At 61.2% G+C, this 17,516-nt stretch overlaps 1 protein-coding gene across 6 annotated transcripts in view; it reads right to left on the minus strand.

Moving 5' to 3' along the window:
• NFATC1 (nuclear factor of activated T cells 1) overlaps nucleotides 1–17,516 on the minus strand; it is a 112,437-nt gene that overhangs the window by 30,036 nt on the left and 64,885 nt on the right. For 2 of the 6 annotated variants that reach the window (XM_037805673.1, XM_037805674.1), the window contains exons 8-9: nucleotides 16,546–16,678; nucleotides 815–1,480 (exon numbers count right to left, since the gene is read on the minus strand). In XM_037805673.1, coding sequence (XP_037661601.1) covers nucleotides 815–1,480; nucleotides 16,546–16,678 — 799 coding nt within the window. Of the gene's footprint in view, nucleotides 1–814; nucleotides 1,481–14,759; nucleotides 15,590–15,614; nucleotides 16,154–16,545; nucleotides 16,679–17,516 lie in introns of those variants that run through there. The other 4 variants (XM_037805675.1, XM_037805676.1, XM_037805678.1 and 1 more) reach the window with 4 other exon arrangements.

A 17,516-nucleotide genomic window follows, 5' to 3' on the forward strand; every position in this document is an offset into this window, starting at 1 on the left:
CAGGGACACCCCGTTCCTTTGAGGGAATTGAGTAAACAGGGTTCCACGAGGAAGTGTGGGTGAACCGGGGTGACCACCTCCCCACTCCTGGAAAAACCAGTTGGGAAGCAGGAGCTCTCCGAGAGGACCCTCGGACCCCAGCCGGAGCCTGTGACCCCACAGCAAGCCCAGGTGCGGGTGGCCACGGAGGCCAGGGCGTCGGGGGGCACGGAGCCCCACAGGCGTGCTGAGTGTGCCCTGGTGTGCGAGACACCTGTGTGGCCCCTGCCTCCTCTCGCCATCACGGCTGAGCCACGTGAGTGGCACGAGGTGGGGGCAGAGGTCCAGCAGGACGGCCACGGCCGCCACGGGAAACCGTCCCATCTCCGAGTAAACAGGCTGCAGGGAGCAAGAAGCCTTTGGGCCTACTCGCCCCAGAAACACAGAACACAGACTTCCTCTCACCACCGAGCCCGACCACAGGGGTCTCCAAGGCCTTACTTTCCACATGATTGAGGGGTGCTGCACGTGCCTGCTTCACGGCGGGTTACGGTGGGGGTCACGGTCGGGGTCAGGGAGCTCCCGGCTTCCCAGGAAGGGGGCCCAGGAGCCGGTTACTTCAAAGACACCGGGAAAGCCACCGTGCTCATCACCGCGGTGAGCCTGTTGTGTCATTAGGCAATTTTGCACCATCGTCCCGAGCAGAGTCGATTACTTTAACCTAAGCCGCGATTTTAAAGCCAAGTTCGCTAAACAGAGGACGCGCCCGACGCTGCAGCCGCGCCCAGCCCGGCCTCGGGGAGGACACGCTCCCTGCCCGGCCGCGCGCACTCACCGTCGTCCAGGAAGAGCTGGTCCAGGCCGTGGGGCTCCCGCTTGACCGTGACAGGAGTGGGAGCCACGGAGGGGTCCCCGTCCTCGAGCACCTCGGGCGGTGACGGCCGGGCGGTGGGAGGTGCCGCTGTCTGCACCGTCGGCAGCGGGGGCTGCGGGGGGCCCACGGCGGGCGGGCTGCAGGGCTGCAGGCAGGCGGGCTCTCGGGTCGTGGGCAGGAGTGGAGGAGAGGGGCTGTCGGGGTAGAGCGCGGGCCGGTAACCCAGGGAGCAGCTACTCGGGTGCGGACTCACCTGCGGCTGCAGCATGGCGAGGGCCGGCGCTCCGGGCTGCGCGCCCACGGGCCCCAGCACCTCCTGCATGGCGGGGGCCGCTCCAGCTGGCGGCGGGGGGCCGAGCTGCCCGGGGCCAGGGCTGCCGATGCCTGTGCCGAACGCGGCGGGAGGGAGGTCGTGCAGCTTCGGGCTGGCGGTGGGCACGGGTGACACGGCCGGGCCTCTCTGCTGACAGGACGCGAAGCTGGTGGCGAGGCAGGCGGCAGGCCCGGGGGCAAGCAGGAGCTGTGGGCCGAGGCTCGGCCTGGGGAGGGGGCTGAGTCCGTGGCTCACTGGTCCGCAGGTGGGCACAGGATCGTAGTCATCGGTGGGCTCTGTCTTTATCATGGGAACTGTCAAAGGAAGAGAAGGATACATGAGCCCGTGGCCGGCGGATGGTGCGGGCCGTGGCTGAGACACCCTTTGCAAACAAACAGCATCTTGACCAAGACCCCGTGTGACTTGGGCCTGGTTCTCCGCCCAATTAAAAGAAAGGGAATGAGTCATCAGCTCAAGAAAGCCCCAGCTGGTTCTAATACTGAGGAGGACTATTTTCTTTGGCCTCCCTCCAGCTCTAATGTGCTATAAAAATCCATTTGCAAACTGCAGTCGGAGCTCTGGGCCCAGGGGCTCCGTGGATTTGTAGTAATCAAAGCAGACGTTTTAACTTGGATGGAATACTGTGTTTCCACTGCTACTGATGCCTATTTGATAAACGTCTGCACAACTGGTCAATTTGAGTGCAAAAAGATGGGTTTTCAAAGTCAGGAAAGCGATGGCTGAAAGGACTAAGGACCATCTGCTGCACGAGAGACGCTTTTACTCGTTAAAAGAGAAACGCTCCTAAGTAGGTAAAGACGCCAGCTCTCCCTCCCTGCCCTCGTCTTCACTCCTAAGGGTACAAGCCGTGCCACTCCCACGTCAGCGGCTTGTCCACGCTTGTCCACCTGTGCCCTAAACTGACAAGGCCAAGGGAGGCCCGAGAGAGGACGTAGCTCCCACAGCCCAGGCAGGGGAGCGGGTGCAGCTCAGATGACCCAGGGGCTGCACACAGCCCCGTGCCAGGCCACAGGCCAGACCCATGCAACAGGCGCCTCTGCATTCGGCGGGGAGCACCGGGAGAAAATAGGTGAATGATGCAAACCCACAAGGCATGCGGTCCACTGTGACCACAGGCTCTTCTCCCACACTTCTCATTTTCTTGTTACTTTTCTGCTCTGAGACCTTTTCAGAAGAGGCATCTGGATGGGGCAGCTCTGCGGCAGGCTCCTGGTGACAGCACCTGAGCTCACAGCAGACACCCAGGCGGCACCCGTGACTGTGCCTCAGACAGTGAGTTATCAGGTGCACCAGGTCACACGGCGTGGTCCCCAGCCAGGGCCCCGAGTTGGGAAGCACTCCATCTGCAGAGCCCTGGGCTAGGGTGAGCTCGGGTCCAGCACCCCGCGGGCGGTCTCCCCCTCGGATGGAAGTGCCCTGGGCCTCACCGCCGCAGGGCCCAGGGGTGGCCACTAGGACTTTCAAGCTTCGGGGATTCCCAAGGGATTTTTCTTGTTTGGCACATTGGCTTCTACAAGTCCCTACTCATTCAGATAAATGTTTTTAAAACGCACGCTCCAGCACACTGAGGAGGGAGGTAACGTTCTCCGGGCTGGATCACTAGCAGGCGCTGACGTCTACACGGCCGAGAGCACACAGGGCAACGGGGATGGAAAGGCACCGTCTCTCCGTGGCCACAAAACCTCTCCGCAATCAGCTGGCCTGCTCATCGGAGCAAACACCAGGTCTCGCCGGGAGCTGCGTGCGTCCCGAGGAGGTCCTGGGGGGCCCTTCCCTGCAGGGCGACGGACAGTCACGTGAAGCTCCCCGGCACATCCCACCTGCCGGCAGCCCCCGCTCACACTCCGTGGTGCTCTGCCTGCTTGCTCTGTGAGCGCTCTATCGTCGAGGCTCCGGGAGAGCAGCTGGAACCTGTGGGTATCACACACCAGAGACGACCGCGTCACTGCAGAGGGGCCACGGGCTACAGGCCCATCCCTGGTGGTGCGGCTTCCTGGCACTGATCAGTCAACAGAGTGGCCTCGTGGATACAGGGCCACACGTCCGTGCAACAGGAGCACACCCATCTCTGGCCAGCATTATACGGGATTGTTTGGGCAGCGCGACAAGGGAAGAGCAAGTCCCAACGCTGAGGACACTTCGTGCATCTTCTGGGAGCTGGAGCTGTCCTGTCTTTCTTGAGGACCGGGAATTTCACTACTTGAGTGCCTTTTGAGGCTCTGACCTGGACTCACCGGCTGGACGACAGAGCTGCCCAGATGTGGGGTGGGGGCTTGCTTAGCCCCATGGCACAGAGAACCAGGGGGTGCTTGCAATGCCAAGCCTGGGCCCGCCCCGGACCCTCAGACTCCGGCTCCGCTGTGCAGCCAGACAAGAGGATCTGACCCGGCTCAATAGCCCCTGGCCCGGCCCTGGGCCTTCTGCCGACTTCCCAGTCTGCAGCTCACAGTGACCAGCCACCGGCCTCCAGCTGCCACCTCGGAGGCGAGCCTTGAGAGGTGGGGTCCGGCCCGTGAGCACCTCACCAGGTCGGGAGGCTTCCCAGGCTGACCCCTGCTCAAAGGCGGCCCTGTTCCCGCCTGTGGGGCAGTCTGACCGCTACCACCCGCTGCGTCCATCCCTACCCTGCCCAGACCCGTAAGTTCCGTATCTACAGCATGATCCATGTTGGTTTCCCGTGGCAGCCCCCGAGGCCGTGGTGCGTGAGTGGAGGGGCTGCACGCTTTGGGTGCAAGAATGAGACAAGTGCCTCACATTCCACAGAAAAGAGGTTCGCCGTCAACTCATCTCAAATCAGAAAGCCGAGACCCGAGTCTCTGACGGCAGCTGTCAGCCCCAGCACCTTTCCATCGGGGGCTGCCAGCTAAGCGGACAGCGTCTCACCTCACCCAGGGCTCTGCGATGAAGAGGAGAAACTTCTGGGCTGCTGGGTGCCCGGGCTCTCTGGGCATTTCCCCAGGGGGGTACCCAGTAGGGCGGCTGCAGAGCAGGGGTCTCAGGAACAGCCCCCACCCGGGTTCGTTTTGCCCTTTGCAAGCACGTTGAAGGTCCAGCAACAGTGAGGGCTGGAATGTCATCAGGGTCCGAGGAGAGTCACCCACGGAGGCCACGCTTGGCGAGCCCCACGCAGGGGGGTGCCTCAGGCCTGAGGGGGCCGAGCTGCCACCGAGTGCAGTGCAACCAGCAGCCATGGCGGGCACTTCCTGCTCACGGGTCCAGACGGCACAGGTGGAGTTCTCAGGCTGGTGATTTTCGGAGCTCGTAATCTTTAAGAATATCTACACACAGCTGGAAGATGAAAGCAGTGACCTCTGGGGCATGTTCTCCATCACCCTGGGCCCTGGGACAGTGGCCAGCCGAGAGGGCCAGTGCGTCTCTCACACAGTGTCTGTGAGTGCTTCGGAAACGCCTGCGCTGTCGGCTCCGCACGGGCCTGATGGTGACTCCGGACACCGCTGTCCAGCGAGTGCCAGTGGATGAACCGACCCGCCGCAGGGTCGCTGCGCAGTGAGGGTGGGAGGCGGCCAGGATTCTCGGCCCGTGCGCCAAGTGGGGGCCGCGGGAACCTCTGCTCCACGAGGTGTCTAAACTGCCCGGCCCCCACAGCCACCCAGACCCCTCCTGGGGAGGACAGCGTTGGCTGCTGTGCCGCCATTGGCCTCGGGGGCGGCCTCTGCCGGGCCTGCCGTGCGACTCGGGGCAGCGTCCACCCCGGGCACGTGGGCTGTGGGGACGGGCGGCAGGGGGTAGAGGCTGCACGGGGCAGCTGAGTTCACTTGACCTCCCAGGCGAGTGCAATGTGGGAAAACCCTTGGCTTTGACCTCAGCTAAGGAAGGAACCAACACCCAACAGGACGCTGCTCCACTACAGCCCTGGGTCAGCCGGTTCCCGCAGGTCCCCCAGGCGTCGGCCTGACCCCTGCCGGGCACTGCCCTCTGCGACCGCGTGGCGAAGCCCCCCTTCCAGCCGCAGACCCGCCAGCTCTGGCCCGAGACCTTGCTCGGTCCCTCCAGGCCGAGCTTGCTGGGTGTGGCCCCGAAGAGGCAGCGGCTGGAGTGGACGCCTGTGGGCGGGGGCTTCGGGGAGGCCGCGCTGCACGGACGCCACGTGGCATGTCCCCTCCAGCTGGCCGACCCCACGGGGAGACGCTTCCTTTCTCTTGCTGCCTCCCTCCCAGCCCCGGAGACCCTGCCCGGGCTGGGGAGTGAGCTCCTCTCCACGGCCCTGAGCGCTCCTGAGAGGAATGGGGGACGCGCGGGGGCCATGGCCTGCTCCCCCAGCCCCGGTCCCTGACCGAGATGGCGCCGGCAAGCTCCAGGGCCGAGCACAGACCGTCTTGGTGTCCACCAGTGCAGGGGCCACGGGGTAGTGGCCTGACCCGGGCAAGCGGTGGCCTGGGGGGTCTGCTGGCAGCCCCCACTCCCACTCCACCACAGCCCCAGAAGCAAGACGGCACCGCGGGGGCTACCAGCCAGTGGAGACTGTTCCCCGTGGCGATGCCGGAGGAGCCGGACCCTCCCTACAGGTCAGGACCACGGGGGGAGACGCCACGCATTTCCCGTTGGGGAGGAAACAAAAAGCACATCCTGGACACACTTCGACAGGGTCCCACCCCCATCACACGCACTGGGGAAGGGCACGGGCAGGGGCTGAGCCCACCTATCTCGCGGGGACGAGCCGAGCCCACTGGCTGAAGGAAGTTTCTACTCCAGGCGTCCCCCCTCCTGCCGGCTAGTGTGTCGCCCGTCAGGTAACTGGGAAGGACACAAGGTAGCGCAGCTGATGCCCAGGGACCCATGGAACCAGCAGGCCCCGGCGCGTCTGTAATCCAGGTGCATTACAGACAGCGGGCGCGTGGATGCAGCCCCAGCCCTTGTGTGGGGAGAAGGTGCTACGGCCGCTCGGGGCGCCCACCATGAGGGTCCTCAGCCACACGGGGCCTGGAGTGGGGACACGTGGGGCACACACCATTGCACAGACCAGCCAGGACGCATCATCCACACCCTAAAGTCTCAGACTGCCGTCCCCGCCCCAGGCCCCACGGCTGACCTGTGACGCCGAGCTCCTGCCGGCACCTGCTCGGACGCCCTGCCTGGGAGGCACCAGGAGGGCCGTGTCCCTGGGAGGGTTTCCCTCCAGCTCCAGGGCCACCAACGCCAGGAGCTGCCCTCCTGCCTCTTCCACTCAGTCAAGTTCAGACAAGGGCTCCCGGGGTGGGCGCACGTCAGTGGAGGGATGATTCCTGGCCCTGCACCCCAGGGGCTGGTCACTCGGAGCCCAAGTCTGCAGGAGGGTTCCGGCTGAGGTCCCGGTCCAGTGCCACGGGAAGCTGCCGTGGGGCCACTCCTCACCCCTCCCCATGCTCAGGCCAGGCCTGGAGGTCACCCTGATGGACCCAGGGGAGCCCCCCAAGAACCAAGCCTTGCTGGAGGGGAGCCTCGGCCCAGAAGTCCCAGGAGGAGCAGCTGCCATGGCCAGTCTTCGTGGCTGAGGCACCTGGACCACTCCCCTGCCTTCCACAGGGGCCCAGGGAGCCGTGGGGCAAGCAGGTATCTTGGGGGGCTGCAGCTCTGTGCTGCGGCCACGGGGTCCCCACCCCCCACCCCTTCCCGCCCCGCCTTCTGCAGCGACTCCTTCGAGGCTCCTGCTGAAGAGGCCTGTCCTGGGCATCGGCACAGCGAGGACGCCCGGATGTCCATTCGTAGGCTTCCCAGGCAACCCTGGCGACTGGTGAGGAGACGAACAAGGCCCAGGCGGCCGGAGCGGCCCGAGGCTGAAGGGACTGCCCCGTCTGTGCGGGGTCGGAGCAGAAGCGAAGCCTGTGGATGCTCGGCTTGCCCTTGAACCCAGGACGCCCCGCTTGGACTAACCAGGCAGCGGCCAGGCCGGGGCCCGAGGGGTAGCAGAGGGCGGCCGTGCGGTCTGCGGACACACGTCACAGGCGCACACAGCGGCCTCCGGCAGAGCGGAGCTCGAGCAGCCCCGGGGCCAGTTCTCGGGTCTCCTTCCGGGTCAGGACGTGGGCTTCGCGTGCCCTCAGAGAGGCGGAGCAGGTGGCTGCTGCCCCGGCCGGGGAGCCCTGAGGGGCTGCACCCCTCCACAGCTGCCCGGCCCGCAGGCGGGGCGCAGGCCCAAGACCCCGGGGCCCCAGCCAGCCCCACGGCCCACCCGGGGCAGGTCCCAGCCACTCCGGGGCCGTCCGAGGGCGCAGCCCAGCGCGACACCATCCTTCCTCGCCCTTGCCAAGGGCTCTCTGGAGACTGGGGCCCCCCGAGTAACCACCTCATGAACCCCACTGTTTTACTCAGAAATACATGGTGGTGCTACAAACAAAAATGAAATACAAACGATTTTCAAGCTCCTGTGAAGTATTTTCGCTGACACTTACAATAGAGTGACTGCTGTCTGACAAACGAAGAGTAAGAAATGAAGGCGAAACACACCAACCCCAAAGCTGCACAAATAAAACGTAGAGAATGCTTCCGGCGAGTGGGGACTGTCTTTCAAACGCCCCTCACTGGCTTCGCACCTGGGGAGCCGATTCGTAATGGGCTGTGGCTGACCCCGGAGGCTGGAGGCCAAGGAGGCCGAGGAGGCCAGGCCACCCAGCCGTGTCTCCTGCTGAGCTTTCCGGCAGGGTGAGGCTGGGGCTGAACTCCCACGTCACCCTGAACCGATGACGGGGGGGCTGACCCCCGATTCCATGAGCCTCAGTCTCCCCGGCTGTCTGGGGCGGCGGCAGCACCCTCAGGAGTCGGGAGGAACTACGAACTCAGCGATGGGGCAGTGGACCCTGAGCCCGTCCGTGGGGCTCCACGTGCCGCTGCCCCCACAGCCCTTCCAGGCCTGCGACCCCCCAGGTGGCACGGCGGGAGGCCCAGGGGACCAGGGTGCGCTCTGAGACCCCATCCTCCTTCTGTACTGACATCTGGTCACCAGATGCCGTGGGAACCAGCAGACAGAACTCGGGACAAATGCTCTGACCACTGAGGTGCCGGCCACGGCGAGCGGCCACCATGACGGGCCCCGTGTCAGCATTGGCTCTGACGGCCCCATGTGGCTCGGCCTCGTGACTTTCCCTGGCAGCCCCCACAGAGCTGGACGAACGGGGGTTTGTTCAGTCTAGACAGGTCAGCCTGCTGTCAGCTGTGGGGCAGGCAAGCCCCCCACGTTCGGTGTCAACAACCAGCAACGGGAGTGTCAGGGCGTGACGCCTTCTAAATAACGAAAAGGGAAGGGCAATGATTGGCACCACCCGAACTGCCAGCCTGGAGGGCCGATACCGAGCCGTTCTCCGTTTCCAGAGCAGATGCACGAGCCGGTGGGTTCACCCCAAGTCACAGCAGTGAATCCGGCAAAGGAGGAAACAGAGTTTTGATTCAGAAATTCAGTTGCTTTTCCTTTGTGAACGTGTTCGTTCCTTTCCAGTACGGCACCAGCAGCCTGACCAGCTCTCACACTGGTTTCAACCCTGTGAGGTTTCCAGTTAAGGGTTGTCTGGGACGCGCTGCGTGGAACCCAGCGCTGTGTCTTCCACAGACCTCGGTGCTGGCGGTTCGGCGGCAGCTGTGAGGAGCAGCACTGCGCCCCCGCTTCCGGGAGAGGAAGACGGCACACAGACCAGGTGACTCGGACGAGCTCCCACGGTCCCGTCGCCAGGTGCAGCCGAGATTTAAACTCAGGAATGTGCAGGTGAAGTAAGAGCCTCATTCTCCACACGGCGGTGACCCCACGGCCCACAGGTGTGAGGGCTCAGCTCCACGGAGGCGTCTTTGCAGGGCGACACTGGGTTCTGGTGCCCCCCTAATGGCCAAACAGGCTCTGCAGGCAAAAGCTGGCACTGACCAGTCCCCCCAGAAGCCGCCCACACTCCACTCTACTTGGTGGAGATCAGGGTTCGTTCTCCGGGGGCTGTCCTTGCAGGCAGCTGCGAGTCGCGAGCTTGTGGCTCCGGTCAGGGGCAGGGCCGTCCTGGGTCGCCTGCTGGGCAGTCTCCTGGGACCCTCGGGCACGCTTGCTAACAGATGTCCACGCTTGCCGTCGGTGAGCTGAGCAATTCTTTGTTAAATAGTTTTAAATGCTCCTCTCTAGTTCTACACACTCCTGTGCCCAGGCCTCTTGGATGGGCAGCCTTGGGAGCCCCCACTTCCTCTGGTTCTCGTGCCGGTGGCCCCTGGATTGCTAACAACAGCCCTTCCCACCCCTCAATCACCGCCAGGGCTGTGGTGGTCACACAGTCTCCCTCCTGACGCCCCTGCCCAGCTCGCTGACCCCACTGGGCAGTGCCCTCAGGCCGCCCCCACGGCAGGAACTGGCCCAGCTCACCGCTTCCGGAGGGGGGGCCTGATTACGTTCTTTCCCCCAAGTTTGGATCCAACGTCCATTCCCATAACATATTCCGTCCAGGAATCCCCCCCAAACCCAAACCCCTGCTCTGTCTCCACAGGCCAGGCTTACAGGAAGCACAACGCTGGGCTGAAAGACGTTTGAGCACATCTCTTCCAGAATAACTTCCTGAAGGATGTGCAGGTCTGAGTCTCCCTTTACTCTGAGCTCTCCTTTCAACATTTGGGGAAAACTCCCCACTGCCAAAGCTGAGTTCACATCCGTGGACCACTTGACGGCAAGTTCAGCAACACATGGATCAAAAGTGAACTCCAGACCCTTGAAACTGAACTCAGGAAGGCAGGCCACAGCGGAGAAAACAGTGTTCAGGACTGTGAAATGTGAAATTACATCAAGAAGGACAAGAGGGCCTGTGCGAACAGCCAACCCTGCTGAGCCGTGGGGAGACAGCGTCCCAATCAGCTGCCCGGTGCACCACCTCCACACCTGACCGTCCCTGCACGACGCAGACCCCAGGGAACGTGAGACGTGCCCCCACTAACGGAGGGGAGGCCCTTCCAGAATATTAAACCCCAGGGGCTTGGAGGGGCCAGCACCCAGCCAGGCATGAGCAGTTCATCCACGTTTCCTCTGCCCCATTAGGCTGAGACACAGGAGGCGGGAAATTAAAACACAAGTCTATTGCTTTTTAGAATAGTAAAAGAGCCAGCAAGAGCAAGAATTTAATAAAAACGGTCTCCCTCGGAGTTGTGGGGCTTTAATGGGCTCCGTGTCACGCTCCACGTGGGTTTCACCTGGGACCAGGTGTGCCCGGCCACGCCCGCCACCCACGGGCTGATGCCCAACGGCACCGACGGAGGATGGCTGCAGCCGGCAGGAACCCGCCACGCTGTCCACGGCAGCCCGCGGGCGGACACCATCTGCCAGACTTCCCGCAGGGCCCCTGGGAGCCAGGCTGCCTCTGCTCCGGACCCCATGGGGGCTTCGCGGTCCTGCAGGAGAGAACCTGGCGCCGCTGCAGCTGCCGGACTTACCCCTTGGGCCAGCGGCGCAGTGCACACCCCACACCCCTGGCAGGAGGGCCGCAGCCTCTGCTGCCCCCGAAGGCGCCAGGTCTCCGAGACGAGGCAGCTGTCCCTCCGCTGCCTCCCTGTGCCCAGCGGCTGCACTTACCTCCCCGCTGCCCGGGCCAGTTTTGACACTCAGTAAACGGGAGAGCACAGGAAACCGACTTTGAGAAACCTTTCCTTCGGGAAGTCTTGGGAACCTTCCTGCCAGGCACCGCTGCCAACCGAGGGAACTGAAACGCAGGGCTCCGCGGCCCAGGCCAGGGGGACTCATTGTCCAGAGAAAAGAAACCGCATCTGCACACGGAAGCATCAGAACGGGAGCGATTTTTATTTAAAGGCCAGGACTGGAAGGGGGTGCAGCCTGGAGGCACGTCCCTGGTGCTTCTGGGAGGAACACCGGCTTGGGTGTCGGACGTCCCGGCCCAGCTCTGCTGTGACCTGTGGCTGGTCCCAGGCCGAGGACCGAACCCCTCGGGGCTTCTTCCCTTGTCTGTAAATGGAAGGAACATCTACCCGCGAAGACCCCATCGGAGAGGGCAGCCGTGGGAACCGCACCCCACTGTCCTGGGGAAGAGGGCAGACGAGGAGGGCTGCAGAGACCTTCCAAAAAGAGGCTTACAGAGCGCTTACATCAGACTGAAATCATACTGAAAAAATCCCAAAGCCAAGGCTAAGTAACTATTCAAAATCCCTCTTGAGCATTTAGACCACTTGAATGAAGACAATTCCTTTGGGATCAAACTTTTCCTGTGATGGTCTTGGGGAAATTAAACCAAAAACCCTGGAACAGACAAACGAAAGGTTGCCGTAAAGAGGAGGATGTTTGAGCTAAACAGGGTGGACTTGGGCTTCTCCAGGCAGTGCTTGGTGTCTGTTCTTAATTCCATCCAGAAGCTCTGTCTCCCTTTGATGGATTTACCTGGGCACCTGAGGACACGCGGGCTGAGCTCCCAGCAGCTGCCCACGGGCAGCGCCTCGGCCCAGGAAGCCCGCCCAGCCCCACCCCACGGGCACAGCTCTAGAACCACATGCACAAACGAGCAGACCAGGGAGCCTCCCCCACCCCAGCTGGCTGAGGTGCCACCAGGAAACCCCGCAGGGCCTGGGGCTGCTCAGCGCACCAGCCTGGCAGCCTCAAAGGCCTCTGCTCCAGCTCTCCAAGCTGGACCCACACCAGGTCGGGCCAACAGCCCTGGGCGCCTGCTTGGCCGCATCCTTCTGAGCCGACGCGGGCGTGCTCGCTGGCCACTCTTGTGCTGTTTTGTTCTGTTCAGTCCAGACAAGAGCACAGAGGAATCGATGTCCATTTCTACCACCTGAGGTGCATCTTCCACCTGAGGCCATCGCTGGTGACCTCACCAGTGACCTCACAGCTTCTTCCCCTTGTGCTGGGGGGGGAGGGGGCAATGATGCAGGACAGTGGCGGCCACCCCGTCTTGGTGCCACTAATGTCTTCACCCGAGAGCCACAGCTCCCCGCAGAAGGCTCAGGAGGCCTGTCTGGCCATCCCTCTGGGGTCTGGACACTGGTGACCGGTTTTGGGGGCAGCTGTTTCCTCGGAAGCTTTAGTGAAGCTGCTGCCCCAGCGAGCCACCGGGCCCACGGCACTTCTTGCAGACGGCTCGTGCATACGCGGGGGCAAGGGCCAGTGGGTCTCAGGCACACATTTCTGCACCGACCACCTCATGGACAGGGGTACGGGGGTGCAGGGCAAGTCTCAGACCCGTGTGACTTTCCCTCACTGCACCCAGCACCAGAGACTGGCCACCGCATGCCAACGAAGGACAGACAGGCTTCAGGCCCCTCACCTGCCCAGGCCCCCACCTGCCTGGGCCCTCACCTACCTGGGCTCTCACCTGTCTGGCCCCCACCTGCCTGGGCTCTCACCTGTCTGGGCCCTCACCTGCCTGGGCTCTCACCTGTCTGGCCCTCACCTGCCTGGGCTCTCACCTGTCTGGCCCTCACCTGCCTGGGCCCCCACCTGCCTGGGCCCTCACCTGCCTGGGCTCTCACCTGTCTGGCCCTCACCTGCCTGGGCTCTCACCTGTCTGGCCCTCACCTGTCTGGGCCCTCACCTGCCTGGGCCCTCACCTACCTGGGCTGGGTGCCAGGAGGTGCTGGGACTCATCAGGGGCTCCAGATGAGGAGGAGGAGCCCAGGTGTAGTCAGAAGCATTTCTAGGTAATCATTTTTGGTAAACTAACTAAAAAGACCTCAGACAAAAACCCAAAGAACCCATCTCTCAAGGATTCCAATAATTTGTCATGATTTATTTTTTCATTTTAAGTAAACATGGACTTGGTATAGAATTTTGTGTTCATAACTCTGTATTGTTTTTCTCAGAGTCCGCTCACCCCACCTTATAAACTCCAGACCAGGGCACGAGGACACGAGGACACGAGGGCATGAGAGCCACCGTCTCAAAAGTGAGCTCAACGCTTAAAGCCGACGGACATTCACCTTCCAAACCAAACCCGGGAGACCTCTCCACAGACGTGACGCCGTTTTTTGTTTCTAGTTCTGACTGGCCTGACTGCAGTCGCCTTCCAGCACCGGAACGTCCCGGGCAGAGTCCCTGCAGCATCTCTCAGCTCGCACGGCACACTGGAAAGACGGGATGTTTTCCTTCCCGAAGGATAAATGCAGGCACACGTGAACAAAACCAGGGGCAAACAAGAAACTTGAAAAGCTTTGAACATGCATGTGCTCCGCAGCCTCTTTCATAACCACACCACAGCTTTCGTTACTTGGCACTTGACTGCCGTCCCGGGGCTTTCAGAAGGGGGCGGCTGAACGGCATGTCCAGTTGGCTGCACGTGCTCCTTTCAGGATGTCTTACGCTGGAAACTTTTCCCAGTTGAACACTTGGCCGACCTCCAGGCTGTGCCACGCTGACCAAGCCCCTTCCAGGCCCCGCCACGGCACCCTCTCCAGCAGGGCCCAGGCACCCCACTGCGCCCGACCGTCCCCTCCCAGTCCGCCCGAGGGGGCGTTCCGGCGGGTGGGTGGAGGACAGAGGAGGCAGCGCCAAGCCGCTGAGCGGGGCTATCTGCTGCCAAGTCATCAGAAGATAAATTTAGGCTGAAACGAGAAGTGGAGGAGGCTTGTGACAAAGGCGTGGGCCGCCCGCCTTCCCATCAGCAGAGCAGCACTTTCTGCACCTGCACCCTGGGCCCCCGGGGCTTTCCCCGGGAGGAGAGTCCCGGCCACACCGGGCAGAGGCTCTGGGCAGGGGGCGGGCCCTGCCCTGCCCGGTGACGCTTCCTGGGGCCTCGACTTTGAGAAACAGGAAAGTGTCGACACAGGGAAGACAAACGGCGCGATGACATCATCTTCAGCCACACGTGGCTTTGAAGGAAAATCTAAAATGATGGTTCACATATTTGTACATGAAAACAAACTTCACAGAGAGGGTTTAAATGGGTTTATTTTTGTTATCTTGCATGTACATTTTAACAGCACATTTCATGACCACAAAAAGAATTTGCCTCTCTAAATATGCAAAATAACAATCAGCAAGTGAGGCTGCTGCTTCGACCCTTAACAGACGAGCTTCTGCCAAGGAATGAACATGAAACTCACATCACAAAGCAGCGGAAACCTAGAGGAAAAAACATTAGCAGCCTCACAACCAAGGCTAAAAACAGAAGAGAGCAAACCTCAACTAACCTAAATGCAGGTGACTGTTTCCACGGCAAGCTCACCGCAGGCCTGTCTGGCGTGGGGGCCCCGTGGGGCGGCTCGGCATTGGAAAGGGGTCTGGGGCAGGGCGCCCTGGCGCTGACCACCGGTCTCCAGAGACGCCGGAGGGAGCCTGGGGAAACGGATGCACTCAGGGAACCACAACCCTGAACCTCCAGCCCCGACTCTGTCGTCGGTTCATTTACTTAAAAGCAGGCGCCCACCCCGGCAGGTGCCACAGAGCACAGGGTCTGGCAGATGGTGGCGAAGCATGAGTGGAAGGTTCCAGAGGGCCGGCAGCAGGGGGAGGCCTCGGAGCTCAGGGCGCATCAGGGGGTCTGGGGGCTGGAGGGCAAACTCTTGAGAAAAGAACCATGAGCATGAGGCTGGGGAGGGGGCTGGGCAAGCCCAAGGAGGGGCTGGGCAGCCCCTGTGGGCAACGTTGACGGCTCGCCCTCGCAGCTCTGGTTGTGCAGAAACGGATGTGAGGATGGGCCTGGGGAACCCGTGTAGGGAGGGTGTGGCGGGTGGGACGTGAGTGGGAAGCGTGTGTGTGTGCCAGGAGTGATTTTGGGGGTTTTGGGGGTCAAAATGAGGGGAGTCTGGACTGTCTGGCTGCAGAGGGCAAGGGGCCCCTGGCCGAGGCCTCAGGCGGAGGAGGGTGGCTCGGCCCGTGGGCATCCCCACCTCAGTCCTGTGCCTGGGGTCTGCCTCCCCAGCGGGCAGGGGGCACACAAGGGCCCCTCTGGTCCTGAGAAAGCCTGGCTCTGTAAGCTGAGAGGACTGTAGAAAGCCAAGTGAATGAGAAAGAAAATTAACGTCGGTGCCGCTTTCTGAACTGCTTTAGAAAGCAATTTTTCTTTATTATTATGACTAAGTTTTCTTTAAAGCATTCCATTTTTGATCCATCATGCTTTAAGTTTAATTAGAGCAGTCATTACCTTTCCCAGAAAGAGAACGAGATACTTTCTTTCACAAGATGCGTCGTGCCTCACTCCAGGGGTGGAGGGGATTTGAGGCCCGAGCCGCGCGGGTTCCAGAAACCCAGAAGCAGCCGGCTCTGGGCACCGTGGCCCAGGACGCCTCCCAGCCCGGACGCAGGGCCCCGGCAGCCCGACCCAGGCTCGCCCTCGCAGCAGATAACTTTACAACAGATCTCGAAAGGCATCACCGGCACTTGCCGGATGAAGCAGTCAGTCCCGAGGGTTTAACCGACGCAGGTACTCCAGGGTTTCCCTACACCCGGCCGACTGTCAACGCCGCTTCCGCTGGAGAAAGCTGAGGCCGTCAACTAACTCTTGACTCTACTACGGGAACAAGGCCGCGTTTGCATTTGGTTTTTGGTGTACGTTTTCTTAAAGCATATGAATCATTCCAGCTTTAGAACAAAGGCAGCAATATCAAAAGACTTGAAAATAACTGGGCTTACATAAACGACACATTCCGGAAGAGCCCACTCCCTCCCCACCGCGGAGGTGTCCCGGGAACCACCGAGGCAGCCTCGGCAGCGCTCTGAGCACAGTGCTGCTGCGCCTTTCCCTTCCGCTTCAGGGAGGAGGAAAAAGCAAAGCTGGCTGCGTGGCATTTTCTTTAAGAAAACACCCCTCAAAATTGAAAGGTAAACTGATTTCTTAAAAGCGATAAGGAGCCATCACAAGGATGTGTGAATGGGCAATCAGACGGGGATGCTTTCAGTTTGCACAAAAAGTGCTGCTGCCCAAGAGCCTCACTGTCTCAGGGAGACGAAATCCGTCGATGAATAAATGCCACATGGGGTATTAGCAGGAGCAGGAGAGCCAGAACGACTAGTTAATGACATCAGGCTCCAGCCTTCAGGCTTCACAGCAAGGGTTTATTTCTAAAAGCACCTGCAAAATAATTATAACTATTTGCTTTTCCAGCTTAAACATCTATAGAATTCAATACACGCCAATAACGCCACCTCAGGGTCTGCATACGGAAGGGCGTGCTCGCTTGCCCTGGGCTGTATGTTCTTACAACCAGCAAAGTGATCGGTAATTTTCCCAATATGCAGCCCCACCCCCCACCGAGTAATAAAATACACCTAAGGCTTTGCCCTTTTTGGTTTCTGTGTTTTGTTTTTTTTTGAGGAACTTGACATGGTCTGGCAAGCAGGATAATAACACAGTTCAAACGGACAACTCCCCCATTTCATTTGGCAGCAACGTCTTCCTGGGATCTCGGAACCCACACCCCGAGCTTTCGTTCTCAGAGGGCAAGGCCAGGGGGAGAGTGTTACCGTGGGCGGGCAGGTAGGTGAAGTGCTGGTACTGGCTCCTCTTCCTCTTCCCGTTGCACACGTAGAAGCTGACGTGCACGGGGCTGGAGATTCTCTGGTTGCGGAAAGGGGGGATCTCTACCACCAGCGAGTTCTGCAGAGACGGGAAGACGGGAAGGGACAGTGAGCCTCACCAAGGGAAGGTGGCTTGCCCTCAACACTCGCCCTTGGCTCCTCTTCCCGAGTCGACTGCTGCCAGCTGTCCCTGCCCGTGAGCAGCTGGCTCTGGGTGACCCTGTGAGTGAGGAGATGCGGCCACGCAGGAGAATGCAGCTGCTTCGTGTGACTCCTGCTCACAGGAGGGGAGAGATGATCGGTGCGCCCCACGTGGCGAGGGGCAAGGGGAGGCAGGGCCAGGGGACCCTCCTGGGGTCCCACCTTCACCGTGGGGAGGGTCAGCTCAGACCCAGACTCTGAGACCAAATTTGGAGTGTCTGCCTGGGCTAGCCGAGACCACCGCTGAAACATCTGTACCTGAGAACTAAAGATCAGTAGCCTTTAGAAAACTGAAAAACAAAACCCCCACCCTCTGCTGATCTGTTGCCAGAGGTACCTGTTCAGATAATGGCAGTGGAAATGCAGGAACAGAGGCCGGTGGGAGGGGTCTCCCTTCATCCCACGTGCAGGTCACCCACAGCCCCCAAACCTCCCTGAATTTGTAGAGACCTCCCTGGTGGGATCTCAGGGAGACCTTTTACCAAAACGGCCCCAAAGTGTAAGTCATCGACTACAAACGCGCGCAGACTGAAGAAGGGGGTGACCGCTGGGGCTGAGCAGACCGGGTGAGGGGTGGCCAGCTAAGAACAAGTAGGAGTGGCGTGGTGGGCGCATGGTGGCCGAGGTTGTTTACGGTCTCTAAATGAAAAACAGCAACGCTGTTACAAATCACACTCCTTCAAGTACAGATACAAAAAGCAGCCGCTGTCCCAGGG

This window comes from Choloepus didactylus, chromosome 16, assembly GCF_015220235.1.
Source record: "Choloepus didactylus isolate mChoDid1 chromosome 16, mChoDid1.pri, whole genome shotgun sequence".
NCBI classification, from domain to species: domain Eukaryota; kingdom Metazoa; phylum Chordata; class Mammalia; order Pilosa; family Megalonychidae; genus Choloepus; species Choloepus didactylus.